A 27122-nucleotide genomic window follows, 5' to 3' on the forward strand; every position below is an offset into this window, starting at 1 on the left:
AAAACACTAACTATTCTGGAATCCAATTCTTTTCCTCTCAGGTGTATTAAAAATAAGCAAAATAAACCCTGGATCACTAAAGGTTTACATATTTCTACAAAGAACATGCGATCTTTATCTCACCTAAGGACATTCTAGGATAGTGTCTTTTCCAAAAATTACATGAAACAATGAAAGCGGCCAAATATATTTACTATAATAGGAGACTCGCCAATTCTCTTAATGTTTCTAAAGAAACATGGCCCATTGTGAATGATCTAAGAAATAAGGCTTTTTCATCGAGCATAATCTCTACTTCACCTGATAACCTCAATAATTACATTGTGAATGTAGCCAAAAATTTATCAAATTCTTAACTTAAACAGTTTCTTCTTTATGCCCATAGATTTAGGAGAGCTTCACAGTACAATTAATGACATCAAAAATAAATACTCATCTTGAACTGATGAACAAACATTTTTTCGAGTCTGCCCGATTGCACATTAAATCAACATACTCCTTTAATTAACCTTTCATTTCAGAATGGCACTTCCCCCAATTGCCTTAAGACGGCTATAATTATACCTGTACATAAAGGAGGAGATAAAAATCAAGCATCCCATTATCGCCCAATTGCACTCCTCCCATGTTATCTAAGATCATAGAAATATTGGTCAAAAAGAGGTTTATCTCATTTCTGTTTAAATATAAAATACTTACTACCCATTAATTTGGGTTTTTAAGTAACAAATGCACAAATGATGCTATTTTGTGATTTTTCTAAGGCTTTTCTGATCTCACAGCACTTCATAGTAACATATCTGGTGACCTAGTCATGGTGAGATTCTAATCTTCTCTATCCCAACGTTTCTAAAACTAAAGTTATATCATATAAAAATACATTGCAGCCTTTTTTATTTAATAACACCATCATTGACGTTGTTGAATCTGTAAAATTCTTAGGGCTTGTTGAGGACAATTCCTTGAAATTGGAATCTCATATCACCGCCTTATCTAAAAAATTAAGTTCCTCCTGTTATACGCTGAGATCAGTTTCCAAAGAACTGAACTTATCCATCCCCTTAACAGTTTAATATACCCTTATTGAGTTGTATCTCCGAATATGCCCTTTCCTTCTGGTGTCTAAGACTGTCTAAAAACTAAAAATTCTGACTCTTTCTTCCTTATTCATCTTTGAATCCGTTTGCCTCATTCGTAAGCACGCTTCTCCAATTTCAGAAAGATTGTTGCTCAATATTTTCCAATGCAAAAAATTGCACAATCATTTGCCAATTGAAATCAAATCGATATCATCTTTTCCCGAATTCTGCAATAATTTGTGGGCATATTTACTAAAAAGTGCCTTCTACTCTGAAAATGGCTTTCTATTCTATTCTAATAATAATATTTAATTCCGGGCATACTTCATACTGGTTTAATTTTTGCTATGGACTTAGGATTGTTAAATTAATGTAAACGTGAAAAATAAATGTTGTTGGACTTTTTTTTTCTACTAAAATTCCCCTTCTCGTAATTTTTAAGCATTAATCAAAGTTAGTCTAGTCAGTAGATCTCAGTAATTCTACAACTGATTGTATACACACGAGGAAAAGATTCCATTTGGAAACGTAATATTATGAAAAATTTAGTGAATCAAATTGGGCTTCGGCAATAAAAGAAAAGAACATTTCTCATAAGAAAAACATGGTTTAAATCGTTTTAAAGGAAATTGGTTCTCAAAAACTTGTACCATAAATCGGTTAAAGTTTACTACCGTAATTCAATATGTCGGTTAAAATATTGTGATGAACATTGCATAAAAAATAACATTCAAATGTAATACGTAAAATCAACTATTATTGTAAGATTAAGAACTCAGCTCGCCAAATCTCGTAAATAGAAATTACAATGGTGGAGACACTTACAACGGATAAATGAAAAACGATCTGTTAAAACAATATGAAAAGCAAAAATTTGGGAAAACAAAAAGAGAGGTAGACCAAAAAATCGTTGTATAAAGTTATAACAAGAATATTGAATAAACGAGGGATAAACTGGAAACAAGCAAAGGACCTAGCTCATAATATGAAGAAAATTTGCACAAAATTGTTGCTTTATATACTGGGTGTTTATTTGAAAACTACTCACCCTTCCTCTCTTTCAATTTCATTTTAATAAGAAACAAGATCAATAGAAAATCAAGTCTAGAATACCCCTTTTATTTAAGAGCTAGAACACTTACTGCCACTTACTATTTTCACTTTAAGTTTGGAAACTGCCCATAGAAAAATAATAAGTGAGGGTATAAGTGGAAGCGCCAATCCAAATGATATGCTAGCTATTGACGGGGGGACAGTATTTAAATCGACACCCTGTATTCAATTATACTGAGATTGGTCGAGGAATCAACTACAAAGGAATGATTTTAATCTGGTAATATTAATACAAAAAAGTAACTAATTGTACAAAAAACAAATTCTCATGTATCAAATGAATGTACTTATGTAGAAATAAACTTTATCTGATAAATAAAATGTTCACCAATATGTCATTTCCTTATAATCCCTTTTATTTCCGCTTACTGAAACTGTGTGGTATCCACACAAATTTTTTAATTCAAGACTAAGATATATAAGATGAAACTTCAGAATATTCTATACAGGCATATAAAATAGACATTCCATCTAAAGTATTCGGCATCTTAGAAATTACTCCACATATGTCACATGTTTGAGAAGGTGACTCGGCAATGACATATATCTGTCTATCATTGTTAACATGAATGAATGATTTATGTTCACTTCCTGCACAGATTACATCAATTATTGGGAAATGTTTTTATTTGGTTTTCACAGATTCTCTCTCAAATTCTTAGTACAATAGGAATAGTGAATTGATGTTAGTTTCTAAGAATCTCTTTTCATCCATCATAAAGCTTTTGTGTATTAGTACACTATTTGCATTTTCTTCGCATTTCCACTTAATAAAAATCAATATAACCGATATAATCGTAAGTTTTTGTCTGAACAGTACTCTGTTGTTTTTCGACAGAAGTTGCAGAAAAAATATGATTCGGATTGATAATAAAATGTCCGAATGTTTCTTTTGATATAATTAGAGAAAAGACTGAATATTAATTGTATCCATCTTACAATAAAAACATTTGGCGTATAATTGTTAAAGAAATTCTAGCACGATTTCAATACACGGTAATAAAGAAGATGTTAAATTTATTGAATATAATACTGTTTGTTATTTATTTAGTACAATTTATCGTAATAAATAAAAAGAGTGGTAGATACCACATATTCACATACAAATATTATGTTACAGGTGCATGGGGGGCAATGGGAACTGGCACTGGGATTGAGGGGGGGCTACGGAGGCGAATGCCGTTGAGCAGACGAACTGGCGGAGGCGGAGCGGCTGCTGGTGAGTCAATTTTTCTTTGTATTCATAAAAATCATTTTGTTTGTCTTAGGTGCCTCAGGTGTCAGCGCTAGGGCGATGCGCTACTACCGCCTCTGGATTTACACTTGCAACACAGCTTTGTTGGCGGGAGCGTTGGCGTTCAGCGGGGCGGCCGCCAGAACTGTACTCTTCGATTTCCGTCGGTCACTCATCCCATCACTCACGCTGTACCAACCATCGTTCTTGTACGCTTACTTAGCGCTCCTCACACAAGGGGGCGCACTACAATTGCTAGGCTGCGTTGCTGCACTTCGATTATCCGAGAAATTGTTGAACGCTTATTGGTTATTATTATTAGTACTGTTGTTCGGAGACGTAGTGTTGGGCGCCTTTTGGGCGTTTAGATTCGAAAGAGTGTGTCAAGAACTTAGGCCGGCACTGCGCATCAAGTTTTATCAGGAGTACGGGACCAACGGAGAGTTTACAGAAGTGTGGAACAGGTAATTTTACTTATAATAAACACGAAGGTTCGAGACACTACTAAATATACAGAGAATATTGGAATAAATCCATTCAGCTTATGATCGTCATCAAAAACATGCTATTTCTATCATAAGTATATTGCTATGATGCCATCACTACATAAACTATAACGTTATAAGAATTTTTATTAAAGCATTATTACGTTAGGTTTATACCATCCAACAATATTGGCAATGAAGACCTTCTAATATATCCCTAAATATCAGTAGTTTTCCAATTAGGCGTCTCAATGCCGCAATATGCGTTATTAGAAGTTATTTAATTTTACATTGCGACATCAATAAAAGTTCCTTATTTTTAATTGCGCATTACATACGCAAGCAAAGTGGTTGACGGTGTGAAGTGCTGCTTTAGATAAGACTACTTGATGCTGCGGATAATTCCGCATTGTAGACCCTGGTACTGTAATTGTAAAACTACCATCTATACACCGTTAGCCCTAAAACCACACATTATACGATTCAAGGTACTACAGGTCGTACGACACCAAGATCTGAAACAGGCCTTACATTATACGATTTACGTGAGGAAATACAACATGCTTAAAATCTTCAGTACAACGCAGTAGTACATACGACAGGTTCATTGGAAATATAAGAATGGATGATAGTGAAGTTTTTGTGAGAAGTTATATATCATAAACAAACATATTTGTGTAATGGAAAAGGTAAAGAACACTTAAATAAATAATAGAATGCAAGTTATGAAAAATTGGAAGAAATTAAGAAAGGCTCTTTAGGAGTTCTTGAAAAAAAATTAATAAGTTGCGAACAGCTTTTAGACGTGAACTAAAAAAGTAACTAAAATGAATTGTACAAGTTTTTTGTTCATAATTTGTATTCATGGTTGCTCAATTGCTTCATAAGTACTTTTTGTTTTTTTGGGCTGTTCTTCGTCATTTAGCATTCGATGTCATCGTGAATACAAGAAATGCAAAACTACATAACCAGAAAGTAATTTAATTTAGTGGACAAAAGCGAATCCGATCCGTCTTTTCAACGGTAGTATCGAGTTGGTGTCGTACGACATGTACTACAATAATTAATCGTATAATTTGTAGCCCGTTTAATGTTCATGATGTAGGTGATCTATTGATTAATATAAATACACACGCAAATTGCCAGTCGATATCATATTTTGATAAAGACTAAAGTTAAGTCGAAACGTCCATTTTTTATCAATCGTTCAAAAATTATTAAAAAAAAAACTAACTTGAACTTTTGAAAAATAATAGTAATGTAACAGTAAGTAAGATCCAATAATTCCGAATATGGTTTTTCTCCTCTTACCTTCAGCCACCAATATGTAGTGAGTAATTGAAAAATATCTTTTTAGCTAATGTTCATAATAATTTACTGCTAATTTCCACTATTGAAACATCATCCTTTCCTTATAAATAACCCAATATATTGTACTGTTATATAATACCGTAACCTCATTTTCATACTCATATGCAAGATGGCACTAATCCCTTTTTGACGTACAAAACTCCTTGCCCTTCTTTATTTACAGCCAGGACTTATGTTTTACCACCGACACAAAATAAAGTAAAATGTGATAACGTAACCGACGTTATTTGTAACGACGTCGACCCTTTTTTTGTTCGTTGAATTCACTCTAAAAACTTTGCATTTTGAATCTCAAAGGAATCGTACTTCGTGAATTTACTACCTCTAGAAATATAAAAATCCATGTACATGTTTTTCTTCTCTACATAAGTTTATAATCATGTATCTGCATCAAGAACACCTAAATACTATCATCTGATATGATATGGAATGTTATAGTACGATTACATATACAGAAAATCAACAACAGTAAAGATCTTGCTTTTTTTATAGTATCTTCCTCCGATGAAAGTATTCGCTGTTATCAATTAGGTTTCATAATACACTTTAATTTGAAAAGGGTACATATGTATATATAAAATTTCAGAATGCAATCGGACCATAGTTGTTGTGGGGTAACGGGTCCCGACGATTACAATAGCAGTGTTCTCCAAATGCAGATCCCAGTGAGTTGCTGTCTAAAACCACCAAGGAACGTGAACAGCACCTGCGGGGACGCAGAACACCTGCACCATACGAACGGTTGCGATGAAAGACTGCTAGCGTATTTAAGATCGACTGCATCATTGCTAGCCATACTTGGTTACTGCGTATTAGCCTTCCTCAAAATGTGCTTCCTAGGTAAGTTCAACTTAAGTTTCTTTAATCTAAACTCCTCGTGACTCGTAACATGACTTGATAAACATTTTCAGTTTGATTACATATCTCCATTGTTACTTCTCTTGAAAACTATCCGAATAAGCAATTTGATTACTCTATTAGAATTTATGTACAGGTCACCACGTATATATTGTTCTTTTTGTAAATACTGACATATTCCCCCTTTTGCTTATATAGCCTCTTCATTTGAAAACGAGATGAGCCATTGGTATTGTGAAATACACTAGAAACTACAGCAATAAGAAAAAAAGAAAAGTTATAATTATAAACATCAACCCAAAATTTACATAACGAATCCCATTGTTATAAATTCAAATATATAAAAGTTTGCACAACAGCGAACTGTGATTGGAATTGAATTTTGTACCTTATGGTACGTCTAAATTATTTTATAACTGTTAATCTAAACACATTTTTTGTTATCAATATCAATATAAAATTTCAGGTATCCTGCGTTACGAAATCCGCGAAATGATCCAAAAGATTCGCATACTTCGAACAGAGCTGGAGCTGCCTAACGTGAACGGCGTCGTCCCAGGTTCACTTAGGGCGGAAAGTGCCGAAAGTGAGAGGGAATCTCTCTTGGTGCGACCCGAGAGTGCCGCTTTACTCTCTTCACCTCCAGCTCAGACAAAAAATCCTAATGGAAACAACAACTACGAAATGAGAGAATATAGGTAAGAACAAATTTAGTCAAATCTACAGACTAACGACTACGCATACGATAATTTTAATAAAACAAGTTCTGGATTGAATCAAATTTCTCAATAAGTTAGAGTTAATTATTTATCATAATTTTTGAGTCTTATGAAGAAAGGACTAAACAATCAATAAACTAAAAAGTTACTCTACTGATAAAATAGAATTACGTCATAGAATTACTTATTAGTGCAATTTAAATATTGGTGACATTTCAAAATTACACAAAAACTTATTTGTTCAAGCACTATTAGTTGCACATTTAGATTTGCAATCACATTTCCCAATCACGTAAAGAAATTTCGACATTAGAAACACCATCTCTTGCTATCAACTTTTCTTGACAAGCACTAAATTGATATTTTGCATATAATTGTTTCAAAATTTTAGTTTTAGTGCCGGGATCAGATTTTTTTATTTGTCAACTGCAGGTTATTCTCACTATAGTTTCTTCTTCGGCTATAGGATGATTAGCATCAGAAAAGGATATCATTTTCTTGGCTTTTTCTAAACGTTTTGCCGTGACCTTCTTTGCCATGAACCAACAGATTACATTCAATGCACTCATTAGAGTGAACAGGACTGATTCGACAACATATTCATTATGGATTAGGGCTATATTAGAATTGATATACTCTTTAGCTATTCTTGATTTTTTGAAGGTAATTGATCTGAGATTACTGGATCTTGAACAACAGTAACATTACTACTGTCTTTACTGAGTTCATTTGTTAGTGGTAAGCATTTCAGTGAATTCGTCTGGATCATCCTGAACTGACCCTACACTAGATTCCTCAATAGTTTTAATTGATAAAGACTGCTGTTGAGTATTTTTGGACACATACTTTTCCGCGTCGTCTAGTTTTCCAAGATCGGAGCGTAACAAGAGTGTTTCGTTCACTGTCTTCCGCATTTAACGATGTACTATTCAATGTATCAGAAAATTTGCAGATTACCTAGTTACTGTACAAATTAAAGTATTCTGAATTCTGATGGTAACGTACGGGTATATATAATATCTATATAGAATAATTGTTTATGACCATGTCCAAGCCCATTTAATTATTGGCACATTCTTAACGTCAATATTATTTACGGGATTTGTAATTTGATGTTAATTTTCCTGCATCGATATATTAAATATCCAACATTAGTATTCAAAAAATAATATCAATTATCGATTCATTACTTATATATATAAAATGTATAAACTTTATTTGGCAATCATAATTGTATTTTTAACATAAATATGAGATATTGGAGTGGAAATGAACAGAAAAAAGCAAAATATTAACGAGAAATGGTAATGTATACTGGTGGAAGAATGTGTATGTAGTTAATCAAAAATAATGTGAATATAGGTAAGAAAGAAAAACATTTTATCGGACGGATAAATAGATATTGAATATCTTAACATGAAAATATCCACTAGCCTGAAAGAGATTGGGCATCCATGAATAATAGCCCATAATATACGAAGTAGTTTAACATGAGACGGTTTTTAAAAAATTGTGAATATAGTTACTCTTGTCAAATCAGGATGGTCATAACCGTCCTCTGACATGATGACCCAATATTGGAAAAGCAATAGCTTAATTTGGATGCACTCACGGACAAAAACAATGAATATTATAAACTTTCATCATAAAAAAATGTTTAGCTTAAATTTAAGTGCTACATCCAGTTATTAAATTGCTGCATTCATTGTTCTTGGTGTACTACTGAGAAGTTTGAAAGAATCTTGAGGAACTGTATTCTCTTCGTATTAGAATGCAAGCCAAAGCTCCTCTAGTATATTTGTATTTATCTTTATGAGGCGTTTTTTGTCATCCCTCATGTGCTCCATGTTTATTGTGTATTGATACAAATCTCTCATATGCAATATGGCCTATATGCAAAACATGATCCTGAAGGATATTCTCATAAACGTATTTTTAGTGATTCGTTTAATGACTGATATTATAAGTTTCCAATGGACGGTCAACCCCTTTCATACTTAGATTCGTCTCGTCAGTTAAAAGAATTGACCAGTTGTCGTTAGTCCATTGAACATACATTTTCGCAAACTCTAGTCGACGATTCTTGTTATTTTAGTTTTCAGAAGAACTTCTATCATCTTGTAACCGTTTTCGAAGTCACATTAGTGTGATTTTTCGCGGTCTTGATATCTTCTCAAAAACTTAGAAACAGTAGATCAACTTCTTCTAAGACGTTGCACAATGTCTTTTTGTGTACCTCCGTCGCTATGGAGAGTTACAATTTGTATCGCTTCAGTCTTATTGTCTAACGGGTTTGAATCAAGAGCATGCAATGTATGAATCACTACAACTTGCTTGATTCCACAAGAGAAAACTTTAGTGACAATTATTTTTCACCTATTTTTTTCCATACGAAATACGTCATTAAAATCAATTCCAATTAACCATAATTATTTCAAATTATTTTTGAATGCCCGCGATACCAAAATATTCCATTCTATAGTATCGAAAACACTATTGTGCTTATGCGTGGACAGATTAAAATTGTGCTCGCTTTCAGAAGATTTTTTTATTTCGACAAGCTACATTTTCTCGCTCTTTTTTCAAACTCATATTTTTCTCATCATGCTTCTCTATTTTCCAGAAGTCGTGAAAATATATGACTAAAGTACCGCCTAGAGGGTCTGTTCAACCGCGGTAGGTGGGGCCGCGTGAAGAAGGGTCCTCTGGCTACGCCACTGGAGGATATATTCAAGCGAAAACCGAGGTCAAGGGTCAAGGATGATCCCTGCTGAAATTTCAGGAATTTGCCATCGACCAGGGTGTAAAGCAGGGCATGCAGAGCGTAGGGTAAAATGAATTACGAAAGCGAAGTAGGGTTCACTGTAAAATACATCTGCTTGTCGTAATTGACATTTTCATTTGAGAACTTTGCTTTAGAAGATATTTTCCTATCTCAAATCGAAACAATTAAGATTTCCATAAATCTTACCAATATTTTATTTACATAATGAATTGGAAAAAAAGTATACATAAGAAAAATAATAATTTTTTTTATAATCCAATTAACCAGGCTGATTTCCTCCTTTCTATTATTTTCAAAGAGCCGTAGACTTTTTAAAAATTCTAATATATTGTAAACATTTGTATGATATTGGAAATCATGAAATTTGTTGTGTACATATTGTTCAGGATAATGAACAGCTAAAATAATAGTCGAAATTTAGATAAGATTTTGATAAGGTTTGCTGTGCACTCAAAGTCAACATTCAAGTGCTGGAACTATTGGATTCCAAGTGACATTAATTTTAATTTCTGTTGTTGGATAAAACATTCATTTAACTAATATTTAATTTCTGCTGACGTGTAGGTAATTCTTATTTCAAAAAATTCTTAAATCGCATTTGAGTTTTCTGAAAGAAAATAACTGGGAAACAAATGTTCAGAGTTTGTTACAATGTTAGAATTGTGCTGCGTAAAAACATAAATTTGAATGGTCAGTGTTCAAGCAATTTTATAACACGGTTTATTATGAACGTCAGCGTTTTGTTTTTACAGAAAATACTTTGAACATAGAGTAATGAGTAGTATTTGTTCGTTATGCTTTCCATAGTCTGTTAACTGAAGCGGTCCTGTCAAACCGATTCATCAATCTTCAAAAGCTTAATACATTCGTGCCTCTCAGGAAAACATGAGTTGTTTAAATGTCTCGATATCTATATATTATCTATCATCTTTCTCGCAAGTAAAACTCGTTTTTTCGAGTTTAGATTCTTTAAAATAGGAACAAACATCCCAACTAATTATTTCATAAATAGAAAAAGTTCAACGTGATTGGAAGATTCAATATGCCCAATTGAAAAAAAACTGACAAAATGTTTTGACTCGTGGTGTAATCATTGCAATGAGTTTTAAAATATTATTTTAACAATAATTGAAAAGCTACTGTTTTAACCAAAAATTTAAATTTCAAATTATACAGGTCGTTGAAGTGGCTACAGTTTTTAAATGCATCGAGTATCACATTACAACTTCATATTTTTGTACTGAGAGATAGAAACAGGTTTTGAATTCAAGTAAAATAGAAAACTTGCGTTAAGTATAACTTATTTTAAAATGTAAAATTTTGAGGATTTACTAATGAACCTCCCTGCGAATTTATATATTATTTAACACATATTCTGTTTTTGGGAACTAACCTACCAAAGTAAAAATCAAGGAAATGCTTCTCGATCTATATATACGAATATAATTTCTTACTTTATCTTTAAAGGGATGATTGTAAAAGAGATATCAAAATGCTTGAAACCACTCCTTTTTCACCCCCAAATTTCAATATTCATTGGAATATTTTATGATTAAATCGTTTGATGAGAGTTGATGACATTGAAAAAATCGAATCCGAATAAAAAGAACTAATGAAGAGTTTTGTACTTCATACAATTATAAATAAACTATTTTAAATAAATGACCAAATTCTAACAGCATTCTGCTTCTTTCTATAATGTCTTAATGAAACCTTTCGTTGTGTCGCTGAATGTATGAAGATTTGATAGATTTAATTAATATATGTATTTGAAAAAAATATTTTCATGTCGTCCTACAAACTATCTTCATAAAATTATACAAAATTTCGATATATAACTGATGTGTTTCCGAAAGTACCTACTATTTTAAAAGAAAAGTGATTTTTCTAATACATATTTAAAGCTGAAAATGGGAGAGAGTCGGGAATTCTAGCTTTTATCAATAAAAATCTAGATATGAAGTAATACACTCAAGACCCAATCTAGAGTTTTTTTTTATCTAAAATATAAAGATCTCTCTCTATTCTATATTTGTGACTCGGTAACCTTTTTCATTCCGGTATATATTACCTATATACACTATGAAATAAACAATTTCTCTATGACCATATTTATTAAAAAACAATTTATTTAGTCAATCTACCAGCTAGTGTTTGTTTCATTCTACAAATCATAACAATTTTTTGACAATAAAGCATTTCTCCCTCTCTTGGGAATATGCATTAACTGAACCAGAATCCTTGATTGTCAAAGTACGTATCCAATGCAACCGCAGACTATTTGTAATCAAGTGTTTTCAATATTTTCCCTGTGACCGCTAAAAATGCCGTCACAATAAAATAGAGAATTTAAATTATAGTAGAACGTTATGTAAAATATTACTAGTCCTTATAATTATTAGTCTGTTAGTTTCTCTCGAATACAATATCTAATTTTCAGGTAATAAAGTTATTATCAAATTATATACTAAGTACACTAGATTAATTGATATATAAGATAATATTTTGCAGACATGAAAATAAAATATAAAACAAATTAAGAAAGTGTCGCTATGGTACGGAAATTTTAGATTACAAAAATATTAATGGGCATACTTTATAAAGACATATTGCTATTAGTCACGAAAAAGCTATAAAAAATTTCACCTAAATGTAAATGTGGAAAGCTTTATTTTCCAGGTAAACTGAAAAATAGGAATTTATCTTCCACATATTGATAAAACCGTATCTACTAAAAAATAGAAGAAAAGAACGCCCGCTTATAATATTTCATGTGTTACTACCTATCCTCACGATATTTGTAAAATGCATAAAAATTCCTAATTTGTTCCTATTATGTAATTCCAAATGTGGAATTTTGTATTTTGAGGCATTTTTTTGTACACTGCAAGTCTTTAATTCAAACCACATTTAGAATGAATCATTGACTTCAAATTAACCATTTTATCCAACAACCAAAATTCAAAGCTTCTCTCAAAAATATTTAACAGTTTCACATAGAACCTTCTAGTTTTCAGTGCTCGATTTTAAAATTCAATTCTGCAGAACTAAAGAACTAAAAATGGACCCTCCCTCGTATTTTTGCCTACGTACACTGCACGTCCTAGTTTTGGATAGAAAACATCTCCACCACGGTCTAACGAGTTGCATTCACTTATATCAGATGTTCCAAAAATTTTGAAAAGCCTTAAATTTTTTTGGAAACTTTCACATTCAAATTACAAATATACATATTAATACTGAGAAGTCTCTGGATCGAAACTTCTATAAAGTATATAATGAACTAACATATTATTTACACGGTCTGCAATATTAAGTATGCTCATGAAATTATTGGAAAATAACAACAATATTCAAGCAAGATAATTCAAAATAGTGGTTTTTTGAACAAAGATATGAAACAAGTTAACTACCTTTTCTGATTTCTAAGAATATTTCTATCACTTTCATTTCAAGTTAGAGCGATCACTTTTTAATATAACTTGGAACAATACAATGACTCATCAAAAATGTAGATTTTTTCCTGTATACTATATTTTGGATCATGAATATGTATTTAAAGTCTGCCAGCTCACTTTCCGTGTTCAAAATATCTTGATCAAAGCGCTTCCCATGTTCGTCATTAACGTATCTCAAGTGGAAAAGGAAAAATCAAAGTGTGTGGCCAGATTGTGAATTTTTTATGGCATGTTACAGTGAAATTCTTCATAGGCTTCTAGTTAACGATCTACGATATGATTATTTGCCTTGTCATTTCCTAAAATGTTTTTATTATGATTTCATATACATTATTATACAAATTTCAGTCAACTAGATCCTAAATAAAAAAAATTCATAAATTCCTATTTGTCATAGTAATACTCAATAATAAAAATATTCAAGAAGGAAAGATTCAAAAAACATTTTTGGAACAATTGATATCTAAACAACATTATGTACAGTGTAAATAGCAGAATAAAAAATGCATAATTAAAATTACAAATTGAGTGATAGAATTAGTAATATAAAACAATAATATACATTAAAGTAGTATAGTAATTATAGAAATAAAAATGGTGACTGCAACTCGAAACATTGGTCCAGTACATAGTGAACTATTTGATATTTTGTTACTAAATCTAAAAAAAATATGTGTCTTAGGAAATGATAAAATAAAGGTTAACCAATAGACAGTTGAAAAGAATACCACAAACATAAATTAATTTCTAATAATCTGCATAAACGAAAAGTTTTCATTAGAATGGCCATAATGGATAAACGGTATCAATTGTACCCATTTATTTTAATAAAATTCTGTCGAAATTATCAGAGGTCTGCCAATGCGTTACTGGAAAATGAGTAACTGAATTGCAATAGTAGAAACAAGATGAAATGGGAGTTCAAGTAAATTGCGTTTTTCTTTTTCTCTTGTTAGCCAAATAGTCACCTTTTTCTCATAGTTACTGTTAAGTGATTCTGCTAATTTTACACTACTACTACGGAAAGCATGTATAATTTGGTTGGACAGATATTCTAAGCCTGACATAGTTCGCATTTTTCAAAACCAAAATATTTCACGCAGAAGCATTTACAGGGCTATAGCCGAATGTAAAGAAGGAACACCAAGTCTGAGCCTCCCAAAAAATGATGAACAACCACGAAGTTTCGCCCAAGAAAGAGCAGAAACACTAGTTAAAGAGCAAAATATAGACTCTGGGTTTTCGTAAGAAAATTAGCATGTAAAAATAATACTTCAAAGAGTACCGTATCGCGGGAAATAGCAAGGAATGGTCAAAAAAGTCTTAAATATATCCCAAACCAATCAGCATGGATACTAAAATGCTGTCGTCAACTAAGTCGAATACATTTTGCGAATGAGAGAGTCATTGTTATAGACGATAAAAATCATAGAAAACAATTGTTTTTATATGAGCAATATAGATTGTCAAATCTAAAATATGAAGAAATAGCAAAATTCGTATTTCAAAATAACATGCCTTTTGTACCAAAGCATCCCCCCTAATTTACCTAATACTCGTCCAATTCAAGCAAGCTGAAAATGAAGAAAAATTATGACTTAGAAGTTTTAGAAAACTATTTTCGTCGTCGTCCAAAACCTAATGAGAGATTTCAGCAAAAAGTTACGCTTAGTTAACGAGCACGGGTTCCTCTATTTAGTTTGAGTCATTAACATTGTTAATTACGAAGCCCGTAATTATGGTAAATAAGAAAAGTTTTATTGAAGGCACTTGTTACCAAAGATATGGTTGAATATTTTGTGCCAAAACTATTGGGACATACGTCAATTCAAAGTTATTTCATCTAATGATAGACATGCCGTCAAGGTAGAAAAAATAATTCTCAAAATTTATCAATTAATTCTAAATATCTCCTGAAAAATTCATGTCATTCCGAGTGCGACTGATTAATTAGTAAATGATTCGAAAAATCATTTGCTTGGGGAAAATAGAATGGCGGTCCAAATCGATTATTACTCATTCAACTTTCTACTCTTTGAACTTACAGAAAATGTACTCAAAAATCACGGAATATTTTTTCTGTTTAAGCTCTTCAATAAAATTCATCAATAAGCGGTTCAAACAGACTAAAAGCAGTCAGAACCAGTTTAAAATGAATGCAAGCATTCAAAATCGTTTCAAAGATCTTTCTAGCGTGACAAACTTTATTCTACATAATATCTAGGTAAATTATGAAATTTTCATCTATTATTTGGTTCAAATTTTCTGGTCTTTGAATTAGATTGATTTTTCTGTTTATCTCTATTTTATCATCTACTACATTCGCTTCTATCACATTGTTGTTCACTCAGATTATGACAATTAAGATACTAACTTATTGACATATTTAATTCAGACATGTTAAGATGAATGTTCTCTTTATTTCCGATATCATGAAATTCATAAAATCGTTTATGTCTATTTGTCTATGGTGGACCTTTTATGGATTCTAATGTATGTATGTTATAACCAAAAATATTTAATGATAAATAGATTTAACGAAAATAGTTCGTTCACTTGTGTTGGTACTGGGACCTATAACATTGATAAGAATAACATTGTTACTGATGCAAATATAGAAAACTGCTTGAATTTATTTTGCAACCGATGTTCCATTCCACACAACCTACCACTCAGCACTTGAAGCAGTTAACAAAAATAACTAGTAAGTACCGAATTTCACTGATCACAGATAAGAGAACTTTCCGGAAACTATGATCAGGTTAACCCTATCACGATCTGATTGTTCGGAAACTAATCGAGTTAATCGGGTCATAGTCATGTGGGAGACCCGTGGGATTTGCAATGAAATCGGTAAAACCTTAGCAGGGTAATCATTGATTGTTCAATAAAATCGCACATGGTTATTTTTTTTATTTGTATTTGTTTTACCAGAAAAATACCCTTAAATAATTTGCACCCTCCCAAAAAATGAAAAAAAAGAGAATACCGTGCTGATGAAGGTAGGTATTTCATTAAGTTGTTTTATTTATAACTTCAAATTTGACCACAGGTTGAATTGATTTCATACAATTAAAAGAACCATAAGGTTGGTTTCCATTACAATCTAATCTTTTTCTGTAAGAATAATAATTTTTTAGAACGCACGTTACTTTGATATTTCAACTACTTCACCTGAGGGTGCAAATTAGGTTTTCTACCGCACATGCTCAAAAGGTACAACCATTGGAGCAGCCGATAGGCCCTTTTAAAATCTTTTTTTTTTCAGTTTTCAGAGGGATATAAATAGAACATTAGATATGGTATAAACTAAAGTAAAGGTATTTACTCTTCGATTTAATCAAAAGCATTCATTTTCTGTCAGAAAGACACGTTTTTCGAGAATATTTCTTTACTTTTTTGGGGAATTCAAAGTATTTAATAGTATTTTTTTGGTAGTACAAATAAAACAAAATAAATCATTATTCTGTCTGGGTTAATCCGTTATGATCAGCTGACGGATTGTTTCATTTGTTAATGTTTTTTCGAACTTTATTAATCCACCTCATATGGTTTTCTATTATCAGTTCTAGTAATTGAAAGGTTACTGAGTATTACTGTATTTATACTTTTTAGAATTTCAGCATAAAAATAGCTTATTGGTATTAAACTTGGCTGCTAAATGTGAGTAATTCGTTCAATAACAATTATTAAACATTTAGTATCTATTATACAACTGAAAACAAGTAATAGAAATCGGGACGTTCAAAAACTATGATCAAAATCTCGTTTTGGGTTAGAATCCACAATCAGCTGATAGGGTGATCATATATCAAATCCAGGGTCATAGTTTCCGAAAAGCTCTAAGGTTATATTGAAATCAAAATTTATTCCCTATCTCTATTTATAATACCTCATTACATTCGCGCGAGATACTATTTAGCTATCCATGTTATATGTCAAATATTTAATCATTTAATTTAACAATACAACCTTGTTATGTACCAAGTTTAATCGATTATGTCATGTACATAAGAAAAAAATTCCCGAACTAGTTATCAAAAATAAGAAATGGTGTCGATCCTGTATGTTCATTTATCACGGCTATGGATTGCAAATTCATTACAAAATAGTTGATTGTTTACTTATTTTTTTAGGTCTGCTTCGAGTGTTGGATGGTACTAATCTTCCTGGAAACTCCTATGACTGCCAGTGAAGAAATATAACATTATCAAAAGTAAAATCACAACCAATTAACGTAAAGACGCTTTAAATATAAGTGTGTCGGTATGAGCTTAACTACAGATTTACATAGTGCCTCGCCTTAAAAGTAAAAGTGCAATCGGTAAAGAAACATTATGGTAAAATAAAGGACATAATTTTTGATTTAATGCTATTGGTTTTTTATTATTTTGGTTTGAAAACCCTCGCATAGCGTAACTTTTTTACCCTATAACCTACATATAGGATTTAGTTGAAAAATGTGATCGGTGTAGTCAAAAACTGTACAACATACTTCAAACTACATTGAACTTAAAATTAAATTTTAAAGGTCTACTATTGAATTTATGACTGTTCATAAATCAGCGATAGCTATAAGAATCATGCTTGCTATAGGTCTAAAATAAATTTACGTCTTTCGCTCGCTTAAAATTAAATTAAAAAAAAAAACTTAAAAAACCATATTGTAGTTTACTTAAAACGAAGAGTCACCAGCGGAAAAAAGGCACAGTGCTTCCACTGTGCTGGAAATAATAATGCTCTTTTAAATTATATAAATGAAATTAAATCGTAGCATTCAATTTTTGTTACAAAAAATAAGGATATGATACCATTCCAATCATCTCCGTCTAACAATATTCAAAATAATAAAAAAACTATAACAGTAGTTTGTTCCAAAAATTTGGATTCCCCAATGTTAATTTCTCTCATAGAGCATTGAAAAATAGTAAAAAGTTGCACAAAAAAGTATACATTTTAATATATTAGAGAACGGTTCCTAAGTACAATCCTGTTCACTGTTCATGACAAATATGTGTGGATTTGGTGACTACACTGGAATAACAGAGGCTGTCTCATAAATAATATCGATTTCCAATATTCACTTAGTTCATTAAATAATCATACAAAAAGAAAGCCTTAATATTATTTGGATATTTCTCAGATAAAACCTCATACACTCGCATCAACTGTCTATACCTCGGCATTGTTTACCAAACCTTCATAATCCAATGAGACACACATCAAAACTTTCTTCTCGAATTTACGGCGGGTTCTGGTAGGTAAGGTCCTTTGTCTAAGCACTAATTTTCCATATTTGGATTGTTTAGATAAATCCAGTTTTCATCGGAAATCAATAATGCGTATTATTAAACGATTATCTTTCGGCAGGGCAAGAAACTCTTCACACTCATCCACTCGACGTTTCGCTTGAATCTCGGATAATTCGTGTAGCATTATTCGACAACTTTCACAGATATTACCCTTAAATGACTAAATGGCGATGTATGGTATCTTTAGATAGTGTCTTAACAATATATAAAAACGTACAACAGAGAGAATGATTAAAAGAAAGTAAAGTATTTGTACTCTCCATACAATTAGATACTAATTGTCTTAACAAGTTACTACATGTTTAAATTGAGGTGTAGAAATGTTCTCATATGAAGCCCGATATTACTTATGGGACACCCTCTATGCACGAAATGAAAAAAAAATAAGTGTAGAAATCCATGAAAACCGTTGGTACACAAAATATTCAAGAATATAAATGTCAATTTATAAATATCAGAAGAATAATCAGCGCAAAATATTGTCGTTATGCTCAGAAAAACAATTTAGTTTCTTGTATGTTACAGTTTTTGACGACTTACCCTTAGTACTAATATTAATCAAAAGATATATAAGACCCAAAATACTAAAACACTAACTGTAACATTAAAAACGATTTATTGATATTTCAGTACGCTTTTTGTGCCTAGAATTTCCGTATAACTGAATCGGAAATTTTCACTTTTTCACCTACATAAATATCATTCAAACCTATGAAACTAAACATATGCACAGAGTTCAGTATTAGGAAATTAAATATTGCCTAGAGCTGTTTTAAGAGAGACACGAGGGAAGATGGCAGAAATTGGGTGCGCTAGAATGCTGTTTCATCATATTATTTATTAATTAGTCTATTTCCAGAACATGAATAAACTGCTTGAATAAGACGATGTTCAAAATAAATATAAATTTACACAATTTCTCTTCAAGTAACCGTTCATTTTTTAAAGAGAAAGTACATTAGTCAATTGATCTTGATGTTCACTCGACACCTTTTAAGAAAGCCTATGCTGATAGATATAATGATATTATTGATTACAAACATTATTTATGCTTTACCTTTATTGTATTCCCACAACGTATTTTCTGAATATGATCCCCACTTTTTATAGCGAATAATCTAAAATATATAGGGTTTCGTAAAGAACTGTCTATATAATAAGTGAAAAAATTTAGCACAAAAAACAAAACAAAGATTTAAAAGAAAATAAAATATTGCTGAAATAATTATTCTCAAAATGGCATAGATTCTAAAAGTATCTCTTGCCACAACATGCCTCTGGTAATAGAGGAAAACTACCACTTAACGCTTTTCAAACTACCTCAACATGAGTAAACTGCTGAAACTAAAAATTTTAATAAAACGCTTGGTATCTAAAGGAAAATATTATTTGGCGTATAATAATCGTATTTTGTATTAAACTTTATCCAGTTACTATAAGGACAATTCTTAATAAATTCCCGTTTATACTGTCTATTATGCTGTCACTTACATTGAAAAATAAACAATATCAGTGAAATTCTGAAAATAATACGTTTGTGGTAGATAACACACCATAGTTGGAAGTAACACACAAAATATTTTTTGATGTCTTCTATTCAAATTCAAAATTCACTCTCAAATATGAACTCACATTGGATGACATCACAAAAAGCTGAATATAGTTACACATAAACAAATTGGAATGGGTAACATTACGAAGTCAGAAAGCATTAGCAATAGGGAGACGTACGGTTATTTCAATTCAACGTTACTTATATATATATAGGATATATTGAAAATGTTTAGAGATTATTTGGATCTTCTGACAAGCGATAGAAATCGGAACAAAGTTGTAGAACATTTCTATATGCAATCTGGAATTCTGGGTTAATTCGGTTGCATTTAGTTTATTTACAAACTTTTGTATTATTTGCAGAGTTTTAACTTATGTAAAGGAAAAAATTGATTGCAAAATTTGACAAGGAACTTTTTAATAAGAGAAGAACGTGGTCTCAACCAGGTCACGAAATATATAAGTTTTCTCTTTATCTATTTATTTTTCACAATGTATTATTCATTTGAGAAAATAAACTTCAATAGAAAAAGAAAATGGACCATGAGTTACACTGAGAAATCAATAAGGTGGAAAAAAATCTGACAAAATCCAAACGAGATATATCAGTTAATAGAAGATTGAGAAATGTTTTTATAGTTTGATGACATAAAAATGAAAAGACGCACACGAGAGTTTGATAAGATCGCGAGACTAAAAAAAATTAATTTCTTAAGGTTTAATTCAAATAATAAATTTTTTCAATGCTTTCAGAATCGTACTCGAAAATTTTATATGCAAAATAACATCGATTATATTTATTCATTTATTAAACATGAGTTAAGATAACATATTTAGGCTTTTAATAAACCCGATTTGTAGCCACCTTCGTGAGTTGTGGGATATTTTTATACTTAAATTTTGTTCATCCTCTAAACTCTGTGAAAACATTTGATTCATATCGAATTTTCCATTTATTTATCAACATTTAAATAAAAAGGAGACAACAAAATGTGTTAGGAATTTGCTTTCTTAGTACAGGATGAACTACATATATTACCATCTTACTAAAAGGACCTTCTATATTCCCAACAAGAGAGGTCGGTTTTTAATCGAAATACCACACTGAACACTGAGCATGTCGCATAAATTCAGTCATTTACTAAAATATGATTCCCCGACCAAAATATCTCGAATTTTCAAGCTTCCCGATTTTTTTCGCGGTTTCCAGCGAGACTTGAATTGATTGTATAATTGTTATTATAACAAAAGCTATTCCATGTTAACAAACGTGTGCAAGATATATATATATATATATATATATATATATATATATATATATATAAATAATTATATAAATATTTAATAAAGTGTACTGTTAGTAAGTCTGGAAGTTTTTTTGAAGATTATGATTTTGTGAAAAAAATTAATTTGAGTCCTTATTACCACCGAAAACAACCTTCATCATACTCAGGATGATTTAAAAATATCCAATATCTGAACTGTATATGATCCTCTTAATAATATAACATAAAATTCTTCATACAAATATTACTAATTTTTAAGATACGAGGATATATTGAAAAATTCTTAGCCTACTATAGAACCAAACAAAATTTCAATGTCAAATAATTTTATTACTCAACATATTAATTAGATACATTTATTACAGCGAACCTACATCGTCTCTAGACCTTTCAAAAAAAATGTTTCTTCTTTCTCTGCAAACCAGACCTCCACACCTTTTATTACCTCCTCGTTCGAAGAAACTTTACTACCTTTTAAACTTTTTTTCAGTTGAGGAAAGAGGTGATAGTCGAACGGAGCCTAATCTGTTTAATAAGGGGGGTTTTAGTAATTGAAACCCTTAATCACGGATTTTTTTGCATGGCAACATGAGATTTGTGTACAGGGGCGTTGTCCTGCAACAACAAAACACCTTTGGATAGCTTTCCGCGTCTTTTATTTCGCTTAGAGTGGACAGTAATGTCGAATAGTAATCTCCTGTTATTGTTCAACCTTTATCCAAAAAAACAATAATTATTACTCCATGGCAATCCCAAAAAACTGAAGCAAGAATTTTTCCAGCAGATTTTTGGACACGAAACTTCTTAGGTCTTGGAGAACCAGAGTGTCGCCATTCCATCGATTGCTGCTTTGTTTCTGGATCGTAGAAATGTACCCCCAAGTCTCATCAATAGTACAGATCGAACGCGATGCACGCTTTTGGTCAACATTCAAACATTTGGGGATCCAGTTTGCAGCAATTTTTCTCATGTCCAAATTAACGTGAACTATATGATAAACGCGTTCGTATGAAATATTTAATGCCTCAGATATCCGTTTTAGCCCAATTCGACGGTCTGATAAAATCATGTCATGAACTGCATCGATATTTTCGGGGACTGACACAGATACTGGCCTTCCCGATCGGTCATCATCTTCAATGGAAAATTTACCTCTTTTGAAGCTTGCAGTCCAATTTTTCCCGGTCGCATACGAAGGACATTGATCACCAAGGGTATTAAGCATATCTTCGTGAATCTGCTTACCTCTTAACCCTTTTAAATACAGGTACTTGATGATGGCTCGATACTCCAATTATTCGATTTTCACAATTTCGGTGGACATCTTTTTTCTTTTAATTTATTACGTAACTCTGGTTTAGTTTTTTGGCGTCAAACTTTGCACTGACACTTCTAATAAGTTATTGTTCGTTGCTATGGTAACGCAATATTTTGTTTATGCATGGAACTGGCCCAGGCTAACTAGATATCAATACATCCTCGTATAAGATATTCTAGGAATAAATATGAAATTTGAACATTCCAATTTCAATTAAACTATTTACTCCTACAAAAAATAGTTGCATTTTGACTCACCTTGATTTCTTCTGTATCGAGAGTTGCACTACAATCCATGTTAGATCCACCAATAATAATCTAGAAAATTAATCACCAATTTTAAAATGAATATTTATAAAAAATAAACAAACCTTACATCTAACAAGATTGTGTAAAAACATCGTGAAAATTAATTATGAATTGTTCCAAAAATTTTAAGACAAATAAAATATATAATAAAATAATAGTTTGGAATTTAAATAGATATACATAGCGCGGTCAATGAATTCTCACCCTATTTTTTCAAAACTTTCTCCCTTTATTTTCACACATCTTCTAGAACCTCTAACTAAGCTTATTCTAAAGCAAAATATTAGTACGCGCCTGTTTTATTTCATCATCGCTGTTAAATGTTTTACCCCTTAATTCGGCATTCAGCTTTGCGAACAAAAATTAGTCGCACGGGGCAAGATCTGTGCTATATGGTAAGGGTTCAATCTCTGTGAAGCCATATTCGTGTATAGCAGCATTGGAAGCGAAGCAATATAGACTAGACCATTGTCATGAAGCAAGCGTACACCTCGGCTGATTCTGCCGCGCATTTTTAGATAAATTTTTGACGCAACTGCTTTAGAAAGTTAGAGTAATATGCCGCGTTCACGATTGTATTTGATTGCTTAAACTCAATTAAAAAAATACCCTTGCAGTCCCAAAACATTGTAGCTATCGCTTTTTGGGCACAACAGGACATTAATTTTTGTCATATTTAGATGCTCATGTACGATCCTTAGAACACTTGTTTTGGAAAATATCTTCCACTAATTTAATGTTTTCTAGAGTAGTCACAATCAGTACCTCCCGCACATGGGTTATCTTCTAATGATTCTCGTCTCAAGCGAAAAAACTGGGATAAATTTTTAATTATTGAAAATGATAAACAAAAGTAAACGTAAACAGCCTTTATTCTGTGCGCGAAATTCAATTTGAAATATTGATATATTGAAAACTCTACTGACGGATCGTTCGATTAACTAAAATAAAATAGATCGAAGTAGCAAGCTGAAACTTTGTGTAAAGCTTGTTGAAACTTGTCACTGACGCGTGCATAAAGGTTTTTGCAAACGCACTCTATTTACTACATGAGGTCTAGAACTCATGGACCGCACTCCGTATAACATCATTATCTACTAACAGGTCTTCTACAGATGTAATCAGTCTCGGTGGTAGATGTTTCATCGTTTTTCAAACTGTCCAGCTTCGCCAAAGACACAGCAATCTTAGCTGCTACTTTGGCATTATTTTTAATTAGAGCAATATCTATAATTCATGTTAAAGAAATTGCGGTAGCTATTTATGTCAAATAGAAATAGAAAGTATATGCCAATTAAGTCTTCATTATTTATTAAGTTAGATGTCCTCTGTACTTAATAGTGGTAATATTATTGTTCGTTTCACATTTATTGAAAAGGATACTGCTTTTAAGAGATTTCCCTCCCGTAATATCAGAAATTTTTGATAACAAGAATGGAGTTATTGATTTTCCTTGAATATTTTTTTGTTTTGCCTCCTCGAGGGCTTGTTCAATAACGTCGTTCATAATTTCTGGATCTAAAGCAAACTCTTCGGGTACAGGTACTCCAAAAAGCATACCTACAAAATATAGTTAATATAAATAATTCACACCTTTTAATAATCTGAATGATTTAAGTCAAAAAATGGACTTTATGATAAAATTCGATTCGATAAAAAACTGGTCACAGTTATTCGTATTTAATAATGATGATCATCCCTATGATAAGAAGAACTTTTTTATTAAGTTTTTTACTGCTTTTTTTCATTATTCGAAAATTTTAACAATTGATCAAAAAGTTTTTATTGTAATCCATTTTTTTATGGAAATAGAAGGAATTTTTTCGTTTTGTTGAAGTAGGGACTGTATTATAAAAAAAAATGATTTGTGTACATAACTCATGGAAGATGTTGCCACTTTACTTATTGGTAATTTTGGACCCTCAGCAAATTTTCCATTTTATACATTAAAGATATCTAAATAATCAATATGGTCAGTCAAATAAAATGAATGGAAAATACAAATATTGAGGTATTACCAGATTTTATTCCCAAATCTCTGTTGAATTTGATAACTTTAGCCGCCTCCTCTGAATTTTCGACGAAGTAAGGTACCTTTAAACCGCTTTTTCTAGAATAAAAAGCCGGAAAATCATTGGATGAACCAAAAGTAGCGACAAACACCCCTTGGGTTTCCAAGAATTCTAATGTTTTTGATATATCCAAAATTGATTTCACTCCACTAGATATTACTGCTACACTGGATTTTCCTAATTCTATTAAATCAGCAGAAACATCCAAAGTTTTTTCAGCTTCTCGGTGAACGCCTCCGACACCTGAAATAATATGGATGTTATCAATTTAAACAAAAAAACAGCAAACCCTAGTTTCTTATTTCCACTATCAGTATGGACGTAGAAAAATTGATTATGTCAATAATTATTGAGTCTTGAATTAGTTCTTATACCTCCTGTTGCAAAAATGGGAATATCCATTTTATCAGCTACGAGAAGAGTTCCAGCAACAGTGGTTCCTCCATTTCTCTTATGACTTAATGCATATGACAAATCTCTCCTTGAAATTTTGATAGGTTTACTAGATTCAGTGTCACTAAGATAATTTATTTCACGTTCTGTCAATCCAACTTTAATTTTACCACCAATTATGGCTATCGTTGCTGGCGAAGCGCCCTAAAAAATAAATTAGCTAAGAATTTGCATTGAACCTGTCGAAAAATTAATTTCCTACTGGGTATTTTTTTCTCTTGTAATTTTTGTAGTTGTTCGCCTCCATAATGCGTATTTGAACATAATACACACAAACCCTGAGGCCTTATCCCCAAGCCCACCAAGGACAATCAAGATTTCAAATATTAAACTACAATTGCGATATATTTTTGAAAAATGGGTTTTCTGAATTTGGAAGGAAGAGTTCTAGTTAAAGACGGCATAATTCTTATTTGGGAAAATGTGATAGAGTAAGTTCTAATATCAGATTAGAATTTCACGGAACAAAGTATAGACCTGTCTTCTCGACAATAGTGATGTCAATTTAACTGCAGTTGTGGGAAGGGTTTTATCAGGGAAGCTATAATTTTTCACCAAAAATTTCTCATAAAACAAATAACTTTATTAATAGTTTTGATTTGTTCTATTATCAGAACCCAGTTACGACCAGGCATTAGTCTAAGTCTGGACAACCTTAGTATAGACATCATCAGTCAGCCCAGCCTGTGCTGCTGTTGTTCAGACATAGACTATTCGGTTCAACTGCTTTGACGCGGTTGACTATTTCTTTCTATTTAGAAACCTATAGAATGGTTTATGCCCAGGTATAAACCTTTTCCATTTCTACTCCCGATGTAGCTGATGTGGTGTTAAAAGTGTTTCGTCTCAAATTTATTCTGATCGGTGAAAACTTTTTATTTATTCAAGATACACATTCTTCTGAATAATTAATTCTATATTAGGATGAAAAAGGAATGGGGATTTCTACTTCCTCTTCATCCACATCATAATGGTATTATTCATTCTGCCTTACAAAATATTAGTGAGATTGTAAATAGGAAAAAGTGAAAAAACATTTATGTGTATTATTAATTCAACTTCTCTTTCTATCTCAGATGCTAAAGACGAAGCTATAGGTACCTATTATATGAATTTTAAGAGGTTAACAGAACAAGAAAATTTTTATAGTGCTTTATATACTAATATTTTACCTGTTGCCTGACAACATTCTCCACCTCTAAAGCGCATTCTTTATTTTGAGGAAACGACATTCCATGTGTAATAATCGTGGACTCCAATGCCACTACTGGAAGTTTATTCTCTAAAGCGTATCTCACTTCTTCACTTATCTGGATGCAATTTTGCGATAGTTGCCGATGCATTATAGTTTCACGCACACTTTTTGCGCTACAGCGTATTTTCCGAAAAATGTTCATTTTACAAGAAACCGATTGTAAAGTATTCAAATCAATTGTATCCAAATTGTTGTTAGTTTATTTTGTAAAGATAAAATTGGTTTATCAATAACTATTATTAGATTAATTTGAATGGTAAGAATACTGATAAAGCAATGAAAATATTAATAGCGAGTGGCGTGCAGATTAAAGTTGGAGAAGGGAAGATGAACAAGTAAACGACTGAAAGGTTTCCTAACCCAATGATCATCTGGCTTTATTACAGGGGCAAAATAAGCTCAACAAATATCAAATTATTGAAAGGTAAGTTGGTAAGCAACAAAACATATTATTTGTACAAT

At 31.6% G+C, this 27122-nt stretch overlaps 2 protein-coding genes across 3 annotated transcripts in view; one reads left to right on the plus strand and one right to left on the minus strand.

Annotated features, from left to right (window-relative positions):
- The window catches only part of LOC130896905 (tetraspanin-9-like), a 167866-nt gene extending 149649 nt beyond the window's left edge, over window positions 1-18217 (plus strand). For both annotated transcript variants that reach the window (XM_057805279.1, XM_057805271.1), the window contains 6 exons: window positions 3313-3411; window positions 3461-3890; window positions 5869-6122; window positions 6607-6838; window positions 9483-15806; window positions 17239-18217. In XM_057805279.1, coding sequence (XP_057661262.1) covers window positions 3327-3411; window positions 3461-3890; window positions 5869-6122; window positions 6607-6838; window positions 9483-9501 — 1020 coding nt within the window. In that variant the 5' untranslated portion in view covers window positions 3313-3326 and the 3' untranslated portion in view covers window positions 9502-15806; window positions 17239-18217. The remainder of the gene's footprint in view (window positions 1-3312; window positions 3412-3460; window positions 3891-5868; window positions 6123-6606; window positions 6839-9482; window positions 15807-17238) is intronic.
- The window catches only part of LOC130896892 (uncharacterized), a 222530-nt gene extending 195650 nt beyond the window's left edge, over window positions 1-26880 (minus strand). The window contains exons 1-6 of the mRNA XM_057805264.1: window positions 26578-26880; window positions 25327-25549; window positions 24899-25195; window positions 24264-24440; window positions 23983-24107; window positions 22830-22889 (exon numbers count right to left, since the gene is read on the minus strand). Coding sequence (XP_057661247.1) covers window positions 22830-22889; window positions 23983-24107; window positions 24264-24440; window positions 24899-25195; window positions 25327-25549; window positions 26578-26802 — 1107 coding nt within the window. The 5' untranslated portion in view covers window positions 26803-26880. The remainder of the gene's footprint in view (window positions 1-22829; window positions 22890-23982; window positions 24108-24263; window positions 24441-24898; window positions 25196-25326; window positions 25550-26577) is intronic.
- Between the last annotated feature and the right edge of the window lie 242 nt (window positions 26881-27122).

This window comes from Diorhabda carinulata, chromosome 1 (assembly GCF_026250575.1).
Source record: "Diorhabda carinulata isolate Delta chromosome 1, icDioCari1.1, whole genome shotgun sequence".
Classification (NCBI taxonomy): Eukaryota; Metazoa; Arthropoda; class Insecta; order Coleoptera; family Chrysomelidae; genus Diorhabda; species Diorhabda carinulata.